Source organism: Podarcis muralis, chromosome Z (assembly GCF_964188315.1).
Source record: "Podarcis muralis chromosome Z, rPodMur119.hap1.1, whole genome shotgun sequence".
NCBI lineage: Eukaryota > Metazoa > Chordata > Lepidosauria > Squamata > Lacertidae > Podarcis > Podarcis muralis.
In genome coordinates, this window is record NC_135673.1 from 38903804 (window position 1) to 38924723 (window position 20920).

Here is a 20920-nt window from a genome sequence, read left to right on the forward strand (position 1 = left end):
TTGCTCAAGAGCTTTTATATCCGGGAAGCTCTCCCTCTTGGTTAACCTAATCCTACCTCTCTATAATTTGAAACAATCACTTCTTGTCCTGTTTTCAGTCAATAAGGCAAAATGCTTACTCTCTTCTTCTGTCTAAGATCCCTTTAAACCTGCTAAGGTCACCTCTACATAAGGATGTCAGAGAATTCCCATGAAAACAGAAACAGGAGCAATGTTCACTTGTTTGTCTGATGGCCATAACATAAATCATTCCAGTGAATACAATTGGCATTTGCTGCTGTTCATGCTTTCAGTCTGTAAGCAATATGTAATTGATTAAACACCGCCCCCCCCTCAATATTTGCTTTCCATTATTCCACCCCATTCATTGCAATGCAAAGACAAGATAACATCCATATTGTCATACTGGATGTTGGGAGGAATAATGTAGTTTTTGGTGGAAGGAGGCAGACAATGGAAGCAGTTTTGCATACAACAAATACAAATATCTCTACATTATAGATGTTACTTGGTTTAACCGTCATGGAATCCTATGCAGGATGGTGGAATTCTTAGAAAAGGAGTAGCCGTGACAGCTATACCGCCATAATACTAATTTTTTCAGGTTCACCAAATTTGTAGCTGTCCTAAAGAAAATTTGAGTGAATGCTTGAAATGATGAAGTCACGTAACTGAGAATGGTCAATAGGTGACAGACAAAGAGACACATCATTCCCATGTTTTGGACATTCACCACAATACTGTATATCCCAAAGTGATATTTCTTACTTTCTTTGCACATTTATGTACCTGCATACACATCTACGGAGCTTTGCCAATATAGGTGATAGAAATTGGGCCCTGCTTGGCTTTGTTGTCCATTCAATCATAAGCAATACCACAATATATGCACAAAAGTTCAATGGCAACTTACCCCATAGACCAGCTCACCCACCATGCCATTCCACATTTTAGTGTCAGGATCCCTTGCTCCGTATTTCCCATCGGGAACAATGGATAATTCATATTTTATCCCAACGTGCTTTGCTATTTCATAAGCTAGATCAACACAATAGCCTTCGTATTTTTCATTTCCTCCCTTTTGGTCAGGAGATTGCTTGCGCATCACGTAGGGTGCTTCCTGTAAAATGACAGGGGGTGAAAACAAAAACCAAAGTCCTCCCCCCCCTGCAGTTTTAATATACCGTACATCTTCTATTAAAAATGTGCCCAGAGTCTGCAGGGTGTGTGTGTGTGCAGCAGAGACGGGAAAACCTGCAAATTTTGTTTTCTCTGTTTCTCATTTTTTCAATCTTAAGTTCAGCTCCCCATATTCCTACACCAGTTTGCAAATTCCAGTTTTTAAAGTCCTCATGAAATTAGGGTGAATTTCTTCTAAGTGCATACACATTCGTATGCAATTTTATCTAAAACATACATTGTTTTATTTTTCCAAATGTATTTTTTTGTATTGTTTCCACTAATGTATGCGTCTCAATGCATGCTTTACCAAGCATGCAGTTGTGTACACATTACTTGGCTGGAGAACTGCATTGTTCTCCAAATGCAAATAGGGGAGGTCTGCCTTTAAATGTGAACTGAACCAAATTTTTCTCCTCTCCCTAGTTTGCAGGTGTCCATCTTCATATGCAGCACTATCTCAGAAATGCTGGAAGTAAGCTGAGATGGGAGCATAGTGGGCCATGTTTGGATTAGCTTTTACCTTGAAGAAAACCCCTTGCCATTGTTGGCCGCCATCTGCCTCTAGAGACAGTGGAGTGTGCCTCTAGGGGGTGAAATCAAACTGTTGCATTAGCAGCACCTAAGTGACCTCCCTGGGGTGCAAGCCTGGGCAGAATGTATGGAGGACCTGGGTTGCCCAGATGACAAGACCCAGCTCTTGGCCTTGCTGATGTTGTCCCAAAGAAAGCACCACCTTGGCCGCAGGAGTTGCTGGAAGGAGGCGTACAAGGCGCCAACCAACTGTCTTAGAGACTCTACTCTGGATTTGTGTAGGGTTTATTCCTTAGAGGGGGCGGGAAAGACTCTCCCAATGCCGAGCTATGGGTCTTTTTGGCACCTCCCATACCGTACAAGTATGGGGGACGTGGGTGGCGCTGTGGGTAAAAGCCTCAGCGCCTAGGGCTTGCCGATCAAAAGGTTGGCGGTTCGAATCCCCGTGGCGGGATGCGCTCCCGTCGCTCGGTCCCAGCGCCTGCCAACCTAGCAGTTCGAAAGCACCCCCGGGTGCAAGTAGATAAATAGGGACCGCTTTCTAGCGGGAAGGTAAACAGCATTTCCGTGTGCTGCGCTGGCTCGCCAGATGCAGCTTGTCACGCTGTCCACGTGACCAGGAAGTGTCTGCGGACAGCGCTGGCCCCCGGCCTCTTAAGTGAGATGGGCGCACAACCCTAGAGTCTGTCAAGACTGGCCCGTACGGGCAGGGGTACCTTTACCTTTACCTTATACCGTACAAGGCAATGGTAAAGTGTTTGGGGCTTCTTGTGGTTAGAAAGGAGATAACTAAAGGAGAAGCACGACTGATTTATACACTTTTGGCAAGGATGATCCTTTTCTAAGACTTCTATTTGCTAGTTACAAACCAGCTGCTCTGGAACTTACAAGGATGGTTGTGACCACGATAGTCCTGTTCTCGACAGAGGAAGTGTCGTTGGAGACTGTGGGGTCTACTGCTGGCACAAACCTCTCATATTCATTCCAGTAACCAGCCTGTAATTGAAGAGAACACAGCCAAATTAGCACGTTGCATTTCAACTGTGTTAATATTTCACCAGCCACTCCATGCAATCCATTGGGCCACTGTGGGGATAATGACAGCCCTGCTGATTGGCACTCCTGGTGCTTTACATAAATTAGCACAAGACACACATGCAAAAAAACATTCAAAGGGTTTTTGTAAAAGGTGCAGTATTTCTTTTTTTAGGAGTGCTTTCCCTCTCTTTTTGATATGTCTTGCAATAAGGGTTATGCATCAAGAGAACATTTGCAGATATCCATTCTTATTTAATATGTACTTCCTCCATTCATTCATTCATAATAGATTGGTGTGTGTGTGTGTGTGTGTGTGTGTGTTGTACTCCAATCCACTGCTTGATGTAGGGAACCTAGAGGGCAGTGCAACACATGGCTATACAGCCTCTGCTTCAAGAGCTGCAGTGAGGCAGAACCCGCCAGCCCTCTAGCTAATTGGTCCCATTGATGAACCCCTCTTACCTTGAAGGCATGACTCCTAACAATCAACCAAAACCTCCTTTCCTGTAACTTAAGCTTTTTAGATCTAGGGCTTATCTACACTTTTCTTTTTGCTCTGCTCTTTCCAGGCACAGATCCTTGCTTTAAAGCTCCATGTCTGAGTGCTCTTCTTTTTTTGCCCTGGAGCTTTCCCCATGAAAACCCACTCTTTAAAGCTCAGTTGGAGCAAACAACAAGTGAAACATGTGGCAATTTGGGTTTTTTTTTTTTTGGGGGGGGATTGCTGTTTGCTCCGAAGTGGAGAAAAGGCAAGTGTGGACAAGCCCTTAGTCTGATGCCCTGCCCCCCCCATTTGTTATAACCCTTGCTGGAAATCACAGGAGGGGAGAGTGTTGTTGTGTTCAGGTCTTGCTTGTGGGTTTCCCATGGGCATTTTGTTGGCCGCTGTGATGGGTCCTGATCCAGCAGGGTCCTGATCCAGCAGGGTCCTGATCCATACCAGACCAGTATTAAGTGGCACATGGCTTTCACCACCTGTTTACCTTAAAGGATTGCAGAGACCTACAGGTGAGGCATTTATTTTATTTCACAAATTTATAAACTGCATTCTAGCCTAGGCCATCAAAGCAGTGTAGAACAAGATTAAACTAACATAAAATACAAAACCAAACACATTTCCGAATACAGTTAAAACCATTCCTATAAACCACAAAAGCAATAAAACAATTGATTATTTCATAAATAACAGGGTCACACTTCAAGGAAAGCCTTCTCAAACAAAAACAGCTTCAGTAGGCACCTAAGCACCACAACACTGGGTACTTGTCTAAATTCAGCTAGCAACTGATTCCAGGCGGCTAGAGATTCAACCCTAAAATCCTGGAATCCAGTATAAAGTACCGGTAAGTGCACCTCAAGGGCACTCTCAGTCATATCCCATCTGAGGAGGCCAGACACCAAGGAAAGGCGAGGTAACTGATCCCACATTGTTGTCAGAGGCAGTATAGCCCTGAATACCAGTTGCTAGGAATCATAGAACCATAGTAATGTAGAGTTGGAAGGGGTCCCAAGGGTCATCTAGTCCAACCCCCTCTCCAATGCAGCCATAAGTGCAGAGAGCACTGTTGCTCTCAGATCCTGCATTGGGACTTCCTATAGGCACCTGAGGCTCTTCTTATGTTCTTATATGCTATTTATTGCTTTTAATGGTTTTATGCATATTATATATTGTTGTAAGATTGGTAAATTTATAAAGGAAAACAGGTTTTTAAAAAAATATTAACAAAATAAAAAGGAAGCCCCCACAAGTCTGAAGTCTGCTTGTCCCCAATGGCTCTATTAAAATATTTCTGTTTTTCAGCTGATCTTTTCTTCTATGTTAAACTCATGGTAGAAGCAGGGATGAGCTGGGAGAGTAAATACACATTTACCCATGTGTGGCTTACCTTCCGTGGTCCTCCAGGTCTCATTTCATAAACATCAATTGTATAATTAGTTCTACGTCCGTAGGTGTCAAATTGGATATTTCCTGTCATTCCTTGCACTTGAACCTTAGCAATGATAAATCACAACATACTGTCATTGAAAGGAATAAGATGCCCACAGATCTGAAATATTTGCAATCTACTGAACATGCTTTCACCCCAGCAGCCAATCTTCCGAAGAGGAATTTATTGCTTCTGGGGTGGTACAACCACAACACATTTGCCCCTTCAATGGCCACAGTTCCCTGGGAACTTAACACCCCCCAACAATTCCATCAAAATGAATGGGCACAGATGCACACAGATATAGTCTCACATAACCAACGTTTGCTCTGTGAATAAAAAGGTAAAGGTAAAGGACCCCTGACAGTTAAGTCCAGTCGTGGATGACTCTGGGGTTGTGGTGCTCATCTAGCTTTGCTGGCCGAGGGAGCCGGCGTACAGCTTCCAGGTCATGTGGCCTGCATGACTAAGCCGCTGCTGGCAAACCAGAGCAGTGCACGGAAATGCTGTTTACCTTCCCACCAGAGTGGTGCCTATTTATCTACTTGCACTTTGATGTGCTTTCGAACTGCTAGGTTGGCAGGAGCTGGGACCGAGCAACGGGAGCTGACCCCGTTGCGGGGATTCAAACCGCTGCCTTCTGATTGGCAAGCCCTAGGCTCAGTGGTTTACACCACAGCACCATCCGCGTCCCGTGCGCTGTGAATAGTAAACAATAATAACTTCCTGTCTCTCTTGCAGACTTGTCTACTTGGAACTGCCATCCAGAGCATCTACATTAGGGGAAGCTGATGTGGTGCCTTCCATATGTTGTTGTAATTCAACCCCTATCAGTCCTAGATGGTATGGCTAATGGTCAGGGGTGATGAGGGTTGTACTCCTGCAATATGTGGAGGACTCCACATTGGCTACCCTTGACTTAAGCAATGCTGACATAGGATGTTGCCTTCTGCTGAATCAGACCAATTGGTCCATCTAGCTCATTATTCTCTACAGCAACCAATGGGCAGTGGTTCTCAGTTGCTGGGGAAACATGAGTGGGAGAGTACAGTTGTCCTAATATTCTGCTTGCAGGTTTCACATAGGCACCTGGTCAGCTATTGTCAGGGCCTTTTGAGTGCAAAGTAGGTACCGTACTTCAAGCTGTGACCATTTTCTACAACAAAGGTACAACCTCTCTTGCTTCTTTCAACTCCCTGATTCTCACGCTCATTTGGCACAACTCCCTAGTTCTCATGCTCATTTGCAGCTAAGCCTAAGTACATGCAACTGAAATAATCTTCCCCCAATCTATTCCTTCTTCCTTTCTTCCATTGTTTTCCCCATGCTGAATTTTAGCTTGTATGTTCTTCGAGGCAGGGACCTGTCTTCTTGTATTTAAATAAATACCTACATTATACATACAAAATGTCAACAAAGATGGTAGTGTAGATTTTCCAGGGAATTGTGTCCAACGCAGCCTGAATCATAGGAGCCAGCTCCTAGGGGTAGTGGTCCCTTCGTGCCCTCCCTAATATTTTTGAAGGGACTGGGAGTGCCAAAGTTGATGGGTATCGCCATTAAAATGGTTTCCATGCACAGCGTCATGTGATTGATTATGCGGGGTGGAACATACTTGGGCCCCCTTGATATTTTATTCAAGTTGGCACCTCTGGTCTGAATACAGACAACCTGTTTACATGACATTGTAAGGTATCAGGTAAAATAAAGGCAATACATTTTGCATGGCAAAGCCAGGTTGTGTAGTTTACAGTTGCATGCACAGTCAAACACATTTCCCGGATCCCCTAATGATAACCTCTGTAGCCAAATACATTAGGATTTAGGTTGGTGTCGTCATTGCTTTTGTCCTTACCATTTTCAGTGCTCTTTCTATATCAATCCCTTGGCTCCAAGGCACAGCAGGGTTTGCTAGGCAATCTCCAGCACTACCTCTCCGGGAGACATCAACACGCTGCCTTCGGAGGTACCGGAAAGCTTCTGCTATGACTAGTATGGCATCGTGGGTCAGTGCAGATGTGTACTGAAGAAGATGCAAAGGAGACAGTTTGACAAACTGCATTTTAGTAACAGCTTCAGACCCAGTTTTGCTCCCTGTGTTCATTTATTTTTCAGCCTGGAGTAGTCACCCTAACTAGCTCACATCCCTGGAGATGTCAAACTTCATTTTGTAATTACATAATTGTTGACACAGGTGGAAGAAGGGGTTTACGTTTTCCTTCATATTCATGCTGGTCATTGACTGTAACAATAAAGATTTGCTTTCCTTTACATTCACATTTACCTTTATATTGTCTTTCGATGATGAGCAATATTCATGGAGGCTTAACAAGAGACTAGTCCACAACAAAATAAAACCAACAACAGCAACAATAAAGTGTCATCTGCGTATGTAGATCTGCTGGGTCATCTTATTCCATATTAACTATGCCAGGGGTCTGCAAGCCGCGGCTCCGGAGCCGCATGTGGCTCTTTTACATCTTTGCCACGGCTCCGGGGCGGATACTAGCGAGGGGAGGAGACGCATTGTGCGCCCCAACACTCCTCACTGTGGCGGGCGCTGTACTGGCTGTGACGTCGCATGGGGGCGGTGCGTGCGTTAGTCACGCACCGTCCCGACGTCACCTTCCCGCCCGCTGTCAGATCGTGGCTCCGGAGATATATTTGTTTTAAATGTCGCAATGGTTTTGCGGCTCCCAGTTGTTGTTTTTTCTTTGGAAACGGGTCCAAGTGACTCTTTTTGTCTTAAAGGTTGCAGACCCCTGAACTATGCCGATCTAAAGGAGATGTCTTCCTCCTGTAGCCCCTATTTGGGAGACCCAAATGATCCCTTCCTCTCTGTCATTCTTCACCAATTCCTCCCAAAATTATTTTTGGTGCTTTTGGAAATTGTGTCTACTAGCACTTTTCCTTCCCTTCCTTCTATAGTGTTTGTTTATTTTACCACATCTTTCACCTTTCAATATGCAGTGGTTTTTGTGAGGTATTACCATCTGTTGCAATGTTATAGGGAGCTGCCTTATACTCATCCATATAGCTCAGCATCCATCTACATCAGGGCATTGAACCTGCTGCCCTCCAGTTGTTTTGGATCCAACTCCCATGGTCCAGCCAACATGTCCAATGGTTAGGAGTGATGGGAGGTGTTGCCCACAACCATGTTGCATCTATGCCAGCCTTCCCCAACCTGTTGCCTTCCAGATATTTGGGGCAGGAACTCTCAGCAGCTCCAGAGCAAGAGAGTGGGCAGGTGAGCATGAGAGAGAAGGTAACATGACTTCTGGTACCTGCCGTAGAGCAGCTACCAGAAGGGTCAGCACAGATTGGAGGATCCAGTTCTGATGTGTGACATACCTGGACAGAAGGCAAAGAGCCCACTCACCTGGCAATGGACCTAGGCTGCATGCCTGGCTGCTTTGCCCTGCTCTTTCTCAGGGGTAGAGCACTTGTTTTGCATGCAGAAGGTCCCAGGTTCAATCCCCAGCATCTCCAGATGGGGCTGGGAATGGCCCATTAGTGAGATGCTGGAGAGCTACTGCTATTCAGCATAGACAATACTAGCCTAGTTGGGCCAATGGTCTGACTTGGTGTAAGCAATGCTTCCCCCCCCCTAAAAAATGTTTAGAGGTACTTTCATTTTGACTCAAGAAAACCACCATTTTATAGTTCAAATTGGGAAAAATAAATATAGTAAATGGACAAAAATACAAAGATTCAAAAAATGTTTAGGGGGAAAAAGCACTGGGTGTAAGATAGCTTCTTATACTCTTATCCCTTTTTCCTGGGTCATAGGTTTGTTTTAACTTTTTAACTTGATGTGTGGCACAGATTCGCCAAGTAAAGTTGGAAACCACTCCCGTAAAACAAAATTCAAGGCCTCATTAGGTGCAGGGTCTATTCATGACATCTTTCTGGCTATAAACCAAATATATTCTATATAACATCTCTTTCTGTCCTCTTTTTGCTTGCAGTTTTCTTCTTTTTCTTTGTTAAACAATGAGCTAGCCAATATAGGCTGTCTGGTGTTAAAAGCACAGCGACCATGAATTACATCTCTCTGGACTGTATTTTCTATTAACTCAAATATGTAGCCAGCAATAAATCTGTTTTTCTTCTTCTTCTTAGGAAAACAACGAAAACACACCACTTTCACTGCTTTCTCATACGGTTCAGAATTACCGTTCTTATTGAGGTTATAAATCTGATAAACATTCCTGTTTGTAGGAAGGGTAAGATCTCTAAATGATTATTATTATTTTTTTTGCCAGTGAATTGAATTTATTTCAGAGAAAGACTTAAAAAAGAAAAGAAAACCCAACTCTTCAAAATTAGAGATTTGCCTATATTCTGAATATATTGCTTTCTGTGGTCGGCATTCTATTTCTTTGTAGCTGAATATTCAGAGTTGACAAAATTAGCTGGAGACTCCCCATGTGATTTAGAACCCTGATTATGCAGGATTCTAAATCGTGCAGAGAACCTCTGTGGCTACCGCAGTAGCTTCTCAGCAGCTGGGGAAGAGCCACTGGGCTAGGTTCCCAGCTGGTGGGTTGCTGTTGCTTGCTGGCAGGGACAGAAGCGAGGCAGGGGAGGGTGGCATGGTGCAAAGTCACTGCACCAGTCTCCTGACTGCCTCAGCCCTCTTCCTCCCAGTAAGTAACACTGACCCTCCTTCTGGAAGGCTAGTGTAGCAACTCCACCCCACATGGGAAGTGGATTCTCTCCAGAACGTCTCTCCACTCAGAAACATGCTTTCTGCTGGAAAAATGGGGATGGTGGGGGAGTCCGAATAGGGCTCATATAGTCTTCTTTTCGGGAGATGCCAGTGGCTGCCACCAGACCTTGTGACAGCAAATTCCATTAATTAATTAATTAATGGGGGCACAATCTCAAAGCCAGGTAAGCAAGGCACTGGGCTTTGGGAAGGAGGCATGAGGCTCTGACAGGGTCCTGCAGTTCCCTGTCTCTTCCCCAAAGCCAAGTTACCACTTTCCCAGTTTGGGGAAGGAGGTAGGAGGGCTCTGGGACCCAGCCAAATCCTCATGCCTCCTTCTCAAAGGTGGGCACCTCCTTAACTGCCTTTGGGAAGGTAGTCTGGGGACAGGAGGGGGTGCCAAGATTTGGCCTCACACAGGGTGCCATAGGACCAAGTCCCCCACAGGCTTAATGCTGATATCTAGACTGTAGGCACCTGAATGCTGTGTTTTCTTTGTCTGTTCAGAATTTACTGACTCTGAGTCCAAGTGTTAGAGTGGGGATTACTGATTGTGTAGATGGAGAAATGCTATTCACGTTTATCCAAAGACATGGCTTTGAAACCCATGAAGCCCATGAAAGCTCAGACATTACAGCAAGTTGTGCTTTAACAAACGTTTTCCTCTGTAGCCAAGGAGGGAAGGGAAGACAAAGAGAGAAAGTACTTGAGCTTAGGCTCATTCCTGCACCTCAAAACTATGGTTTGAACCAGGAATGTTACATGTGAGTGTGGGGAGAGACCGAGGCTTAATTTGTGCAACAAGTCACGTTTGGTTTGAACCATGCTTGGTTTGAACCATGATTTATTCAACAAACCATGAGTCATTTCACGGATGAATGAACCAGCCATGGCTTATATCCAGCTAGTCTTGCCTGACCAACGTCTATGGTGGGTGACCTAACAAACCATGATTAAACAAGGCTGTTGGATTCAGACACCATATCGTATCATAGTTAAAATAACTAATGGTTTGTGAGCCATCAACAACCTATGGCTTTGCTTTATGTTTGTTGGTAGACAATAAACAACAGTCTGCTGGGCTGGGTTTACACATTCAGAATAACCATAGTTTGGCTAAACAAACCATGGCTTAGCATTATGTATGAACCAGAGAAGAGGGAGAAGCAGGAACACACAGAGAAAGAAGCATGTGTATGATTTTAATAGTATGGCTACAGCTAAGGTTGAAGGTGGGTTCTGAAAAAGTTGACGACTACTGTGCTACAACATACCAACTCTGAGTTAAAGGCTAATATGAAAAGTAGTGGGTCGTAGCAAACCAAGTACTACTCAGAGTAGACCCATAGGAATTAATGGGCCTAAGTTAGCCATGTCTATTAACTTCAGTGGGTCTACTATGCATAGAACTATTATTTATTTAATTTGTATACCACCCTTCAGTCTTAGATCTCAGGGCATTTGACAGCATAAAAATACAAGATAAAAACACAAAAAATACTAAAAACAATAACAAAAAACCCACAAATCACTAACCCTCCTTCCCCCAACCCCATCCCATACTATAGGATACAACCCTATGGACACTGGGTGGCAACCTCTCAAAACATTCCCTTTATCTCCTCTTTCACTTCTACTAAACTAAATGGTGGAATGTTGTCTTCAAAGCCACAGCCAAACCATACATTTAAAGCACTTTAAATAGTGATGGCTTCCCCAAAAGGATCCTGGGAGCTGCAGTTTCCTAAGGGTGCTGAGAGTTCTTAGTAGACCCCCTATTCCCTTCCTAAAGATACCCTGGGAAGAAGAACTGCTAAACCACTCTGGGAACTTTAGCTCTGGGAGGAGAATGGGAGTCTTCTAACAACTCTCAGCACCCTTAACAAACTACAGCTCCCATAATTCTTTGGGGGACGCTGTGGCTGTATAAAGTGCTTTAAATGTATGGTGTGGATGTGGCCCAAGTTGAGGAGGCACTTGATCTACGCTCCCAGCAGCTACACAAACCCTATAACATTATTTTGACCTAAAAAAGACTGCCTTTGCTTAGAAGCCCATAAAGAAATAAATACATCCTCTCTGAAGAACTGTGTATTTCTAAGACAAATAGGCAATATCTGAGGGAATCAGGCTCCTGAGTTTTAAATTGCAACCCATCTCCCTAGCATGATAGTTGGTAGCCCAAATATATCTGGGAGGAGCTAACTAACTAGATAGCTAACTAACTAACTAATGCTTCTTCTGTTTCACATGTTTGTTTGTTTTTTGTTAGAGCTTCTTTTAAAAAGTCAAAAACTAGCAAATATCACAGAACAGCTCCACTGTACAACTGAGCATTAGAGTCGACTTTTGCTCTTACATAGACAAGAAAAGGGTTTTGTAAGAGCTGTCCAATCTATTACTACATAAAGCTCACACAGTGGTATGTTCTCCCTCAGGCCAGGCCTGCTTTAATGATCAGAAACCCAAATGCAGCCTCCTTGGAATCATGCCAAGAGACAAATCAAATTTTCTATTTTATTTGTATTCTACTAACAAATGCATGAGCATGCAAAGGAAAGCCAGCGAGGGAAGGAGGAAGAGTAGATGAAATACTGAATAAATCAACACACCAGGGCATTAGTCTCTAGCCAGTTACATTTCTTAGTCCCAGACATTGTACATTTATTTGTCAGGATGGTTTTCTAAAGGGGAGTGGCTGTCTCTTTCATAAATACTGTACAAATTTAACAAATCAGGAGTAAATCTGTGCAAATATTAGATTCAGGTAGGTAGCCGTGTTGGTCTGACACAGTCAAAATAAAAATAAAAAATAAAAAATTGTCCAGTAGCACCTTAGAGACCAACTACGTTTGTTCTGGGTATTAGCTTTCATGTGGATGCACACTTCCTCAGATGTGCAAATATTAGTTTAGTTCCTGAGTGATACCCAACAATAAGAGTATTTTTTAAAAGCCAGAGGAGTACTTTTTTTGCCCCTGCCCATCAAATCAGTTATTTTTAGGCCTAAACTATAGTAAATTACACTACAGAGCTCTGATACAGGACACACTGCAATGATCTTTGTACTGGATTGGACAAGATAGCACTGTCCTGCTTCCAAGTAGGAATGGGTGAATATGTCAGTTTTGGTTTCTCTCAGTTTACCAGTCTTAAATTCAGTCCAGTCAAACCTCTGTTCCCAAACACCTCCATTATTTTGGCTCCCGAATGCCAAAAACCCAGAAGCAAATGCTCTGGTTTTCAAATGTTTTTTGGAACTTGAACGTCCGACACGGCTTCCACTTGAGTGCAAGAAGCTCCTGCAACCAATTGGAAGCCATGCCTTGGTTGTCAAATGTTTCAGAAGTCGAACGGTCTTCCCGAACGGATTAAGTTCGACAACCAAAGTTTGACTATATCCACATTTCCACGAGTTTGAAAAAAGCTATTGTAAAAGTCTTTAGCATTTTGTGGAAATTTTCCCCACTACACACATTTTCGTATGACATTTTACCTACTATGTACATGGTCTGTCAAACACAGTGTTCAGTCAGCAGATATCAATTGGCATCAGTCAACAGATATTGAGTTCCAAGAAGCTGCATCTCCAATAGAGCTGGGAAAGGACTCCTACCTGAGATCTCAGAGAGCAAAGTCAGTGGTACAAATTAGTGGTGAGGGAAAGAAGAGGAATTGCCACAATGGTCATGGTTTGAAAAGTGGTCACCCAATATCCATAACTTTTCATTTCGGCCTTCAGAGTTCATGTGTTTTAGCATAGTAGCCTCCAACTTTTTCAGATCCAGTATCTACCTTGAAAAAGCTATAGACCCATATTTCTTATCCATTCTGTCACTGCTCCACAACACTTACCTTTAGCGGAGAATTTTTTGCTTCGGGGAATTCTCTTTCATCAAGTCTCACCCAGCGCTGCATAAACTGCTGGACCATTGGATTGTCATTATTAATAATCTGAAATCCAGTTACATTGGCACCTCCTTGTACCACTCTTTCCAGTGAAATATCTGTAAAACCCTAGAAAGACAAAATAGTTTTTTTGTTTTGACCTGGAATCAATCTTGCAGTCTCCATCCTAAAGCGACACATGCCAGGAACAGCTTAACCACTTTATTCTGCTGGGTGTATAAACTGTTGCTGACTTTCAAGTTGGAAGAGAGAGAATTAGAAATACATTCATTTATTTTTTTGGAATACAAAAAAAATAACTGTTTTCAAATTCAGAAATGCAGTATAGATGCATAAAAACATAAGAAGAGCCTGTTGGACCAAGCCAATGACCCATCTCGCCCAACACCCTCTTCTCATAGTATCCAACCAGATGTCTACTGGAAGCCTGCAAGCAGGAGCTGACCACAGGAGCACTCTGTCCACCTGCGATTTCCAGCAACTGGTGCTCAGAGGCATATTGCCTGTGACAGAGAAATAGAACATAGACATTGTAGCTAGCAGAAGGACCTACAATTGAAAACAGATGATCCTAAGTGGGATGCAATTATGTGTCTAAGCCTTATAAATAAGCATCACCTTATTTAAGGGACTGTTGTCTAAAAATTCTGTATAGGTGGCACCACAAGTGCAGTTTTCTCATATGACATCAAATATCCTCGAGACTGTTGGGGTGGTTGCAGTAGCAGGGGGACACTTTTCCACTTATGGTAGGAATGCCCTCTGGCATCCAAATTTTAGATTGACATATTTGAAGAAGTATCAATTTTTTTTAAAAAAATGTCCCCTCCAAGCCTCCCTGCAACTCACCCTTTCAAACTTGTGGGATGATCAAACCACATCTTCCCAATCTATGGAACTTCTTCTTAACATGGATGCTGGCTGCAAGACAAACCTCTTTGGCCCAGAAATGGAAGACACTACAGAACTTAAACCTCTTGTCGTAGTATAAGGCTATGTGAACTCTGGCTATTGTAGAGAACTTTTCTGTGCTATGTGGACTCTGGCTGTTGTAGAGAACATTTCTATGCTATGTGGACTCTGTCTATTGTAGAGAACATTTCTATTCTGTTTGGTGGGATTTCATTTCTTACGTGTCGAATTCAAATATACAAAACTCTCTTCCCCCACCAAATCACAACTTTTTGCTTTCATTATGTGTTTTGTTGCTTTTATTTTTCTACATTATATGCTCTCTATTTATTAGGAAAATCCTACCTTTTTACCTCTCCTATGCTTTATAACCTTGATTATGCTCTTTCATGTTTATATTTTTTATTTTACACTAACCAGGCCCTTTTTGTGAATGGTGAGTGGGAAGAATTTATTTGATCCAGATTCAGTAATCCCACATATACACTTAAGAACATGCATTGCTGTATTTAGCCAACTTCTACGGTCCAGCATCTTTTGTAAGGGTCTCAGCAAACAGCATATGCTTGCAGGCTGGCCCTAACAAGGCTGCGTCTATGGGAGGAGCAAGACCCTTTTGGGGTATTGATGCTGCGAACACCTCCATTGCAGGCTCAGGTTGCATATATGTGAAAATAAACCATGTATCACAAAGACACCACAGTCTGTTGTGCCTCATACCCCAAGGAAACACGAACCCTGGGTAAATGCCTGGAACCCCTGGAATCTCGCACCGCTCGGAGATTGGGGTGGCGTGCAACACATGGGAAGTGGAGAGAAGACTTTCAAAACTCTCTCTCTCTCTCTCTCTGTCTGTCTCTCATGCCATAAGAAGAAACCCTTGGGGAAAACCTGTTATAAAGTATATGTTAAAAATCAGGGCCGGCCCATTCATGAGGCAAAGTGAGGCAACCGCCTTGGGCGGCAGGATTCACAAGGGCAATAGAACTGGCCTTCAGGGAATGCATCCACCACGACCACCACCGTGGTGGCAGGACCAATTCCAGCACACCTCAGCAGGGCTCCTCGCATGCCACATCTACAGCAGCCTGCTGGCTCCCCCCCATTAAAGAGGAAATGGTAGGGGTTGCTTTGTGAGGTCTCCTGGGGTCTACACCTATCCATGATTTAGAGTGGCTCCCCTTTCCCTCAAGCAACAGCCTTTGATTAACACTTCAACCATCAAAGGTTGATTTGATGCCCCCCACCCAACCCCTGTTCCTGATGTAGAACCTTAATCCCTGCTTGTTCCTGGTGTCTATCTTCACTTTCCCCTTGCTCCCTGTGGTTTGCTCCCTGTGGTTCACTTCAGGTGCCAAAATGTCTTGGGCTGGCCCTCTTAAAAATAGACAGACACAGGGCACATCATATCTAGTTATTTAATATATGAAACAAGTTATATCTTACTCTCTCCACAATAAGCTTTAGATGTACTGCCTGGAATTGGACAAATGAATTGTTAAGCAGCTTGACAACTTGGCAAGATAGAATTATGGATTAACTTTGAGTCTTCATAACAACTGTAAAATAACCAAGCACAATGTCGTACTTCTTAGCAGTGAGGTTGAAGCATTATAAAGGAGATCTGGATTCTCAGTGGCATAATTTGAGATGAAATACAAATTATGAATTAGTTTCAGATTATTAGGGCAGGGAAGCTTCAGTAAAAAGCCAAGAGGCAGTCACTGAGAACAAATTATTATGACATCCCAGTTCTAGCATTGTTCCAAAGCCACACATCAAGGGCTGGGAAATACATTCTGGCCAGGATTCAAATAGGTGCTTTAGAAATGCCTTGAGCTTTGCACATGCTCAATAGAACCTTTTTGAAATGTCCCTTAAATACAAAAGAAATTTGCCAAGATTTCAGTCTTCACTGACTTCCTATTCCCTTCTGGGCTCAATTTAAGAGAGGATAACAAGATCCTGGCTGGATGAGGCCAATAGCCCATCTAGTCCAACATCCTGTGCTCACAGCAGCCAACCAGATGGCTGTATGAAACCTGCAAGGAGGACCAGAATGCAACAACCTCCTCTCCTGTGGTTTCCAGCAACTGGTATTCAGAAGCACACTTCTTCTGACTGTGGGGAGAGAGTTTAGACATCATGGCCAGTAGCCATTGAGGGCCTTAGTTGCCATGAATTTGGTCATTTAAAAATATATATATTTAAAAGTCCTCCAAGTTGGTGACCATCACTGCCTCAGGCAAAAAGGTGAATTCCATAGTTAACTATTGTACATGCTATGTAAAAAAGTACTTCAATTTTCATAGTGGTTTGTCAATCCCTCTTCGTGGGGAACTCTGGAAATTGTAGCTGTGTGAGGGGAAAAGGGGCCTCCAAACAACTCTCACCCCCCTAACAACGTAATGTTCCTAGGATTCTTTGGAGGAAGCATGACTCTTTAAAGTGGTATAGTGACGCTTTTAATGTATAGTGCAGACGAGGCCCTAGTCACCCACCTCTAGACTTATTCCAGTTTGTCAGCGTCTTTTGAACTGGACAGAGGGCTCCAGATACAGCCTGAATTGCTTAGGGTTGAGTGTAAGGATTGCTTCTTATGATCTGGATAGGATGCAGCTCACTGGATTGGGAAGGGCTGCTAAGCTAGCTTCCTGACTCGTGTACCACTCTTGCTTTTATTGGGAGCGAGACGGTAAAGAGTGAGGTGGTTTGAAACATTAATCCTGGGCATATGGAACTAGCTGCACACAGTTCATCAGATTCTAGTGACCATCCTTCAGTTTGCTTGGGCAATTAGGAATGGCATGACTTAAAGGTCAGTATGTTATTTCCCGCAGTCATGCTAAATCTCCTACATTGATAAATAAATAGATAGAGAGAGAGGGAGGGAGAGAGAGACAGAAGGTCTTACCAGATTAGCAAGCATGTAGTGATAACTTCTGGAATGTTTACTAAGGGTTGCAACCTGTATAAGGGATAAAGAAAGGGAAAAAAAGACACATTATTGAGCTGCAGGTAATTCCACATGAATAAAAAGGCAAGCATAAGGTGATGTTGACTTTGAGGCACACGTGCAAGGATTTCTGTGGTGACCCCTGCTATTCACATTGCCTTCCACACAGGGAAGTGTTGCACAAAAACTCACAACAAAGGACTTCTCCCATGCAAATTCCATTTTTGAAATGAATGGAACCTTGTGCTGGAATGCATCTGATGGTAGATTTTCTGCTTTGTGATCATGTGTGCCTATTCCCTAGGTCATGTTAGCCTTGCACAGATACTGAGAATGGTGAGGATTCCTTGACTGGGTAGAAGAACACATTGTTCATGTAAGCAACATATTAATCTCTTGTCTAGTCTTGCATAGATCTCTGCTTGGAACTGCTGACTGCGAAAGAAACATGGAGTCTACAGATTTTTGGGGTGGTGTTGGTGGAAGGAACACCTTAATGTGAATCCTGCATGGAATGCATCATAGGAACATACTGAATCAAACCACTGGTCTATCCGCAGCCGTATTATCCACAATGACTAGTAGTAGCTCTCCAATGGTTCAGAAAGAGTTATCTCCTAGCCTTAACTAGAGATGATAGGATTGAACTTGTGACCTTCTGCATGCAGAGCAGATGCTCTACCACTGAACAATGGCCGCTCCCCAACTTTTGTCCAAGTACACTTCTCACTTTCCTCACCAAGATGGAAACTCAACAAGCTCTCTTGGCAACCCATACTTAGGGCACCTTCACAAATGAACATCCATTGCTTGGTGACAGTGGCATCTAAGTGTTGACTTGTATCTACAGAACAGGCAAAAGACCACAGACAAGGCTTCCATATCTCCTTGAGCCACAGTACTCCTGGGAACCTTGGAAGTTCTTGGCACAGAACAACACAATGACTCAAGATATGCGGTTAGGTTTCCATGGAGAAATCTCCCTGAGTTGTTAAGGAATGAGGCATGTGTTGTTAAGTACTTTAAACAAAGCTGTTCATCCTTTCCAGAGATTTTGCCTCTGCAGCACTGTCCCTGTGTCTTATTGGTCAGCACAGAGGGCCAAAGCCAGTGCCACACTCACAGGTTCAAGCATAATGGATGACCAACATCCAGCCTGCAGTCCAAATGTGATACCTGGAGACCACACCAGAAATATGTGTAGGAAACAGGAGAGTCTGCTCCGTAATGTTATCTCTTTCTTTTGAATCTTGCATGTAGTATATATTTATACACATGCATGTGTAATGCAGAATTGACTAAACTTATGTGTTCCGTAGGGACGTGGGTGGTGCTGTGGGTTAAACCACAGAGCCTAGGGCTTGCTGATCAGAAGGTCGGCGGTTCGAATCCCCACAATGGGGTGAGCTCCCATTGTTTGGTCCCAGCTCCTGCCAACCTAGCAGTTCGAAAGCACGTCAAAGTGCAAGTAGATAAATAGGTACCGCTCCGGCGAGAAGGTAAACGGCGTTTCCGTGCGCTGCTCTGGTTTGCCAGAAGTGGCTTAGTCATGCTGGCCACATGACCCGGAAGCTGTACACCGGTTCCCTTGGCCAATAAAGCGAGATGAGCACCGCAACCCCAGAGTCGGTCACGACTGGACCTAATGGTCAGGGGTCCCTTTACCTTTACCTTATGTGTTCTGTAACTGTGAAGTTAGACAAAATTGTAAACCCGTGGCTCAACAGTAGATGTTGCATGCAGAAGGATTCAGGTTCAATCCCTGGCAACTTCAAGTTACAAAGGCTGTTAGTCCTGAGACATTGGGCATCCTTTGCCAATCAGAGCAGTCAGTACTAGCTAGATGGACCAATGATCTGTCCCCAAATAATATACTTTTACATTTTTATACAGACAAGGGATGGGAAACCTGGGGCCCTCCAGATGTTGTCGAACTCTAACAGCCATTAGCCTCAGTCAGAATTGATGGGACCTGAGGTCCAAGAAGATCTGGAAGTTCACAAATTCCTAATCTCTGATATGTGCAGATTTTGGTGGCATGATCTTAAGAGGTGTTCAAATGCATAACAGATGGATGAACAACTTTTCAAAATATATACTGGAAGGCAAAGTTAACCATCAGAATGAAGTAGTGCTCATTTAGATTTCAGAGACAGATAATTCTATTGAAAAAAACCTCAGAACCCTCACTACCTTTCCCTCTGCTTCTACATAGAAAATGTCATGTTATTACATTTAGTTTGTCTTTGTCTTGCCAGGATTAAGTGGGAACAATCTTTTGCAGCTGCTCTTTGAATGTCTGCTACCCACACAGCCAAATCCAGTCATTTCTATGTGCAAACGGCAAACAGTTCATTAATTACCCTCTATTTGGCAAAGCTGTTTTGAAACTAAGGCAGGACTCTGCTCGGTGATGGCATATCTGAGGTTTGTTTGTTTTTTTAAATGATGTGCTCAGCTGCACAATAAGAATACCAGGAATATGTTAACAATTGCATGTGCACGTATACACTAGGGGTGCCATATGACCGGGATTTCCTGGACATAACCATACTGCAGCAGTGTCTGGGTGCAAATAAGGGGAAAATGTCCTGGAAAATCCATACGTATGGCAGCCCATGCTGGCAGGGCTGTTTTGTCAGCTTCCCATTAAAAATAGCTTTAAAAGTGGAATTTTTTTTTTTTGCATTTTTGCCCCCAAAGCCCAACAACTTTGCCAAAAAAAGGTCAACAACTTTCACTGTTTGAAATATGGCAACCTTAGCATACACACCCTGCAAGTTTCAAAGTCAGTGAAGCAAAGTGATAAGATAGAACAAAAGATGGTTGGTGTCAACCAAACCAATAACAACTTGCAGAGATCAGAATCCTTTTTTCTTTTTAAAAAGGGTAGATTGACTTAAAAGGCACTCCAAAAAAATGAGGAACTAAGGTATAGAGGAGGTACTGTAGAAGAGACCAGGCAATCTGGGTGCCTCACCATACATTAGAGGTAGCACAGGAGCCAACCTCTTGGGGCTGAGATTGCTTCAGCCCCCCAATAAAATATTTCAGCCCCCCCCAATTGATGGACACTGACATTCAAATGGTTTGTGTGTGCTGCAACTTGTGATTGATTGTGCAGGGCTTGTTCTCACCTGGGTCCCCACAATATTTCATTCAAGTTGGCACTCCTGGCACCCTGAAATTGCACCCTGAAAACTTCATCCTTATTCTACTACGTCTGTTCAGTTCATTGCTCTGATATTGCCCTGCCCAGCCCTTCCTTGCTGTGTCCGTGGCACAGGGCACCTGACACTCTGTATAGCTTCTGTGAAATCTAATAGATTTCCTGCAGAGAGTCTGAAAGCATCATGTGGTTCTAAGATCACTGTGCAGCAGCGGCCAAATCCCTGCTTGAGAAAATAGCAGCATTTCCAGAAGAAACTTATCAGGTTTTGTTTTATATATGTGGTGAAATCGAAGCTCGTTAGAGGGAAAATGACTTAATTAGGCCCTAATAGTACTTTTAGAATTCAGCACATCTTCCTAGCCTAGAGCTAACGGCATGTAAGCCTGAGAAAACATTGCAGCAATCTGAATGGAAAGAGAGGCAAGCTTATCAGAACCAATCAGCCACATTGACGTTGGCCCTACAGGAGCAAATGAATTTGATAATGCCTTTCCACAAAGCAGAAATACAGAAGCAGAACATATAAATCTTGTCAACTGTGTATACATTTTTTGAGTCTAGCAACCTAGAGGGAAAAC

At 43.4% G+C, this 20920-nt stretch overlaps 1 protein-coding gene across 10 annotated transcripts in view; it reads right to left on the bottom strand.

The window, feature by feature from the left end:
• Positions 1–20920, bottom strand: part of GRIA3 (glutamate ionotropic receptor AMPA type subunit 3) — a 207609-nt gene that overhangs the window by 80780 nt on the left and 105909 nt on the right. For 9 of the 10 annotated variants that reach the window (XR_003704514.2, XM_028714213.2, XM_028714212.2 and 6 more), the window contains exons 5-10: positions 17129–17182; positions 13249–13410; positions 6535–6702; positions 4638–4742; positions 2602–2709; positions 914–1120 (exon numbers count right to left, since the gene is read on the bottom strand). Coding sequence is in view for 9 of the 10 variants with exons in the window: in XM_028714213.2 (XP_028570046.1) it covers positions 914–1120; positions 2602–2709; positions 4638–4742; positions 6535–6702; positions 13249–13410; positions 17129–17182 (804 nt within the window). In the remaining variant the exon portion in view is untranslated. The remainder of the gene's footprint in view (positions 1–913; positions 1121–2601; positions 2710–4637; positions 4743–6534; positions 6703–13248; positions 13411–17128; positions 17183–20920) is intronic. The other variant, XM_028714214.2, reaches the window with a different exon arrangement.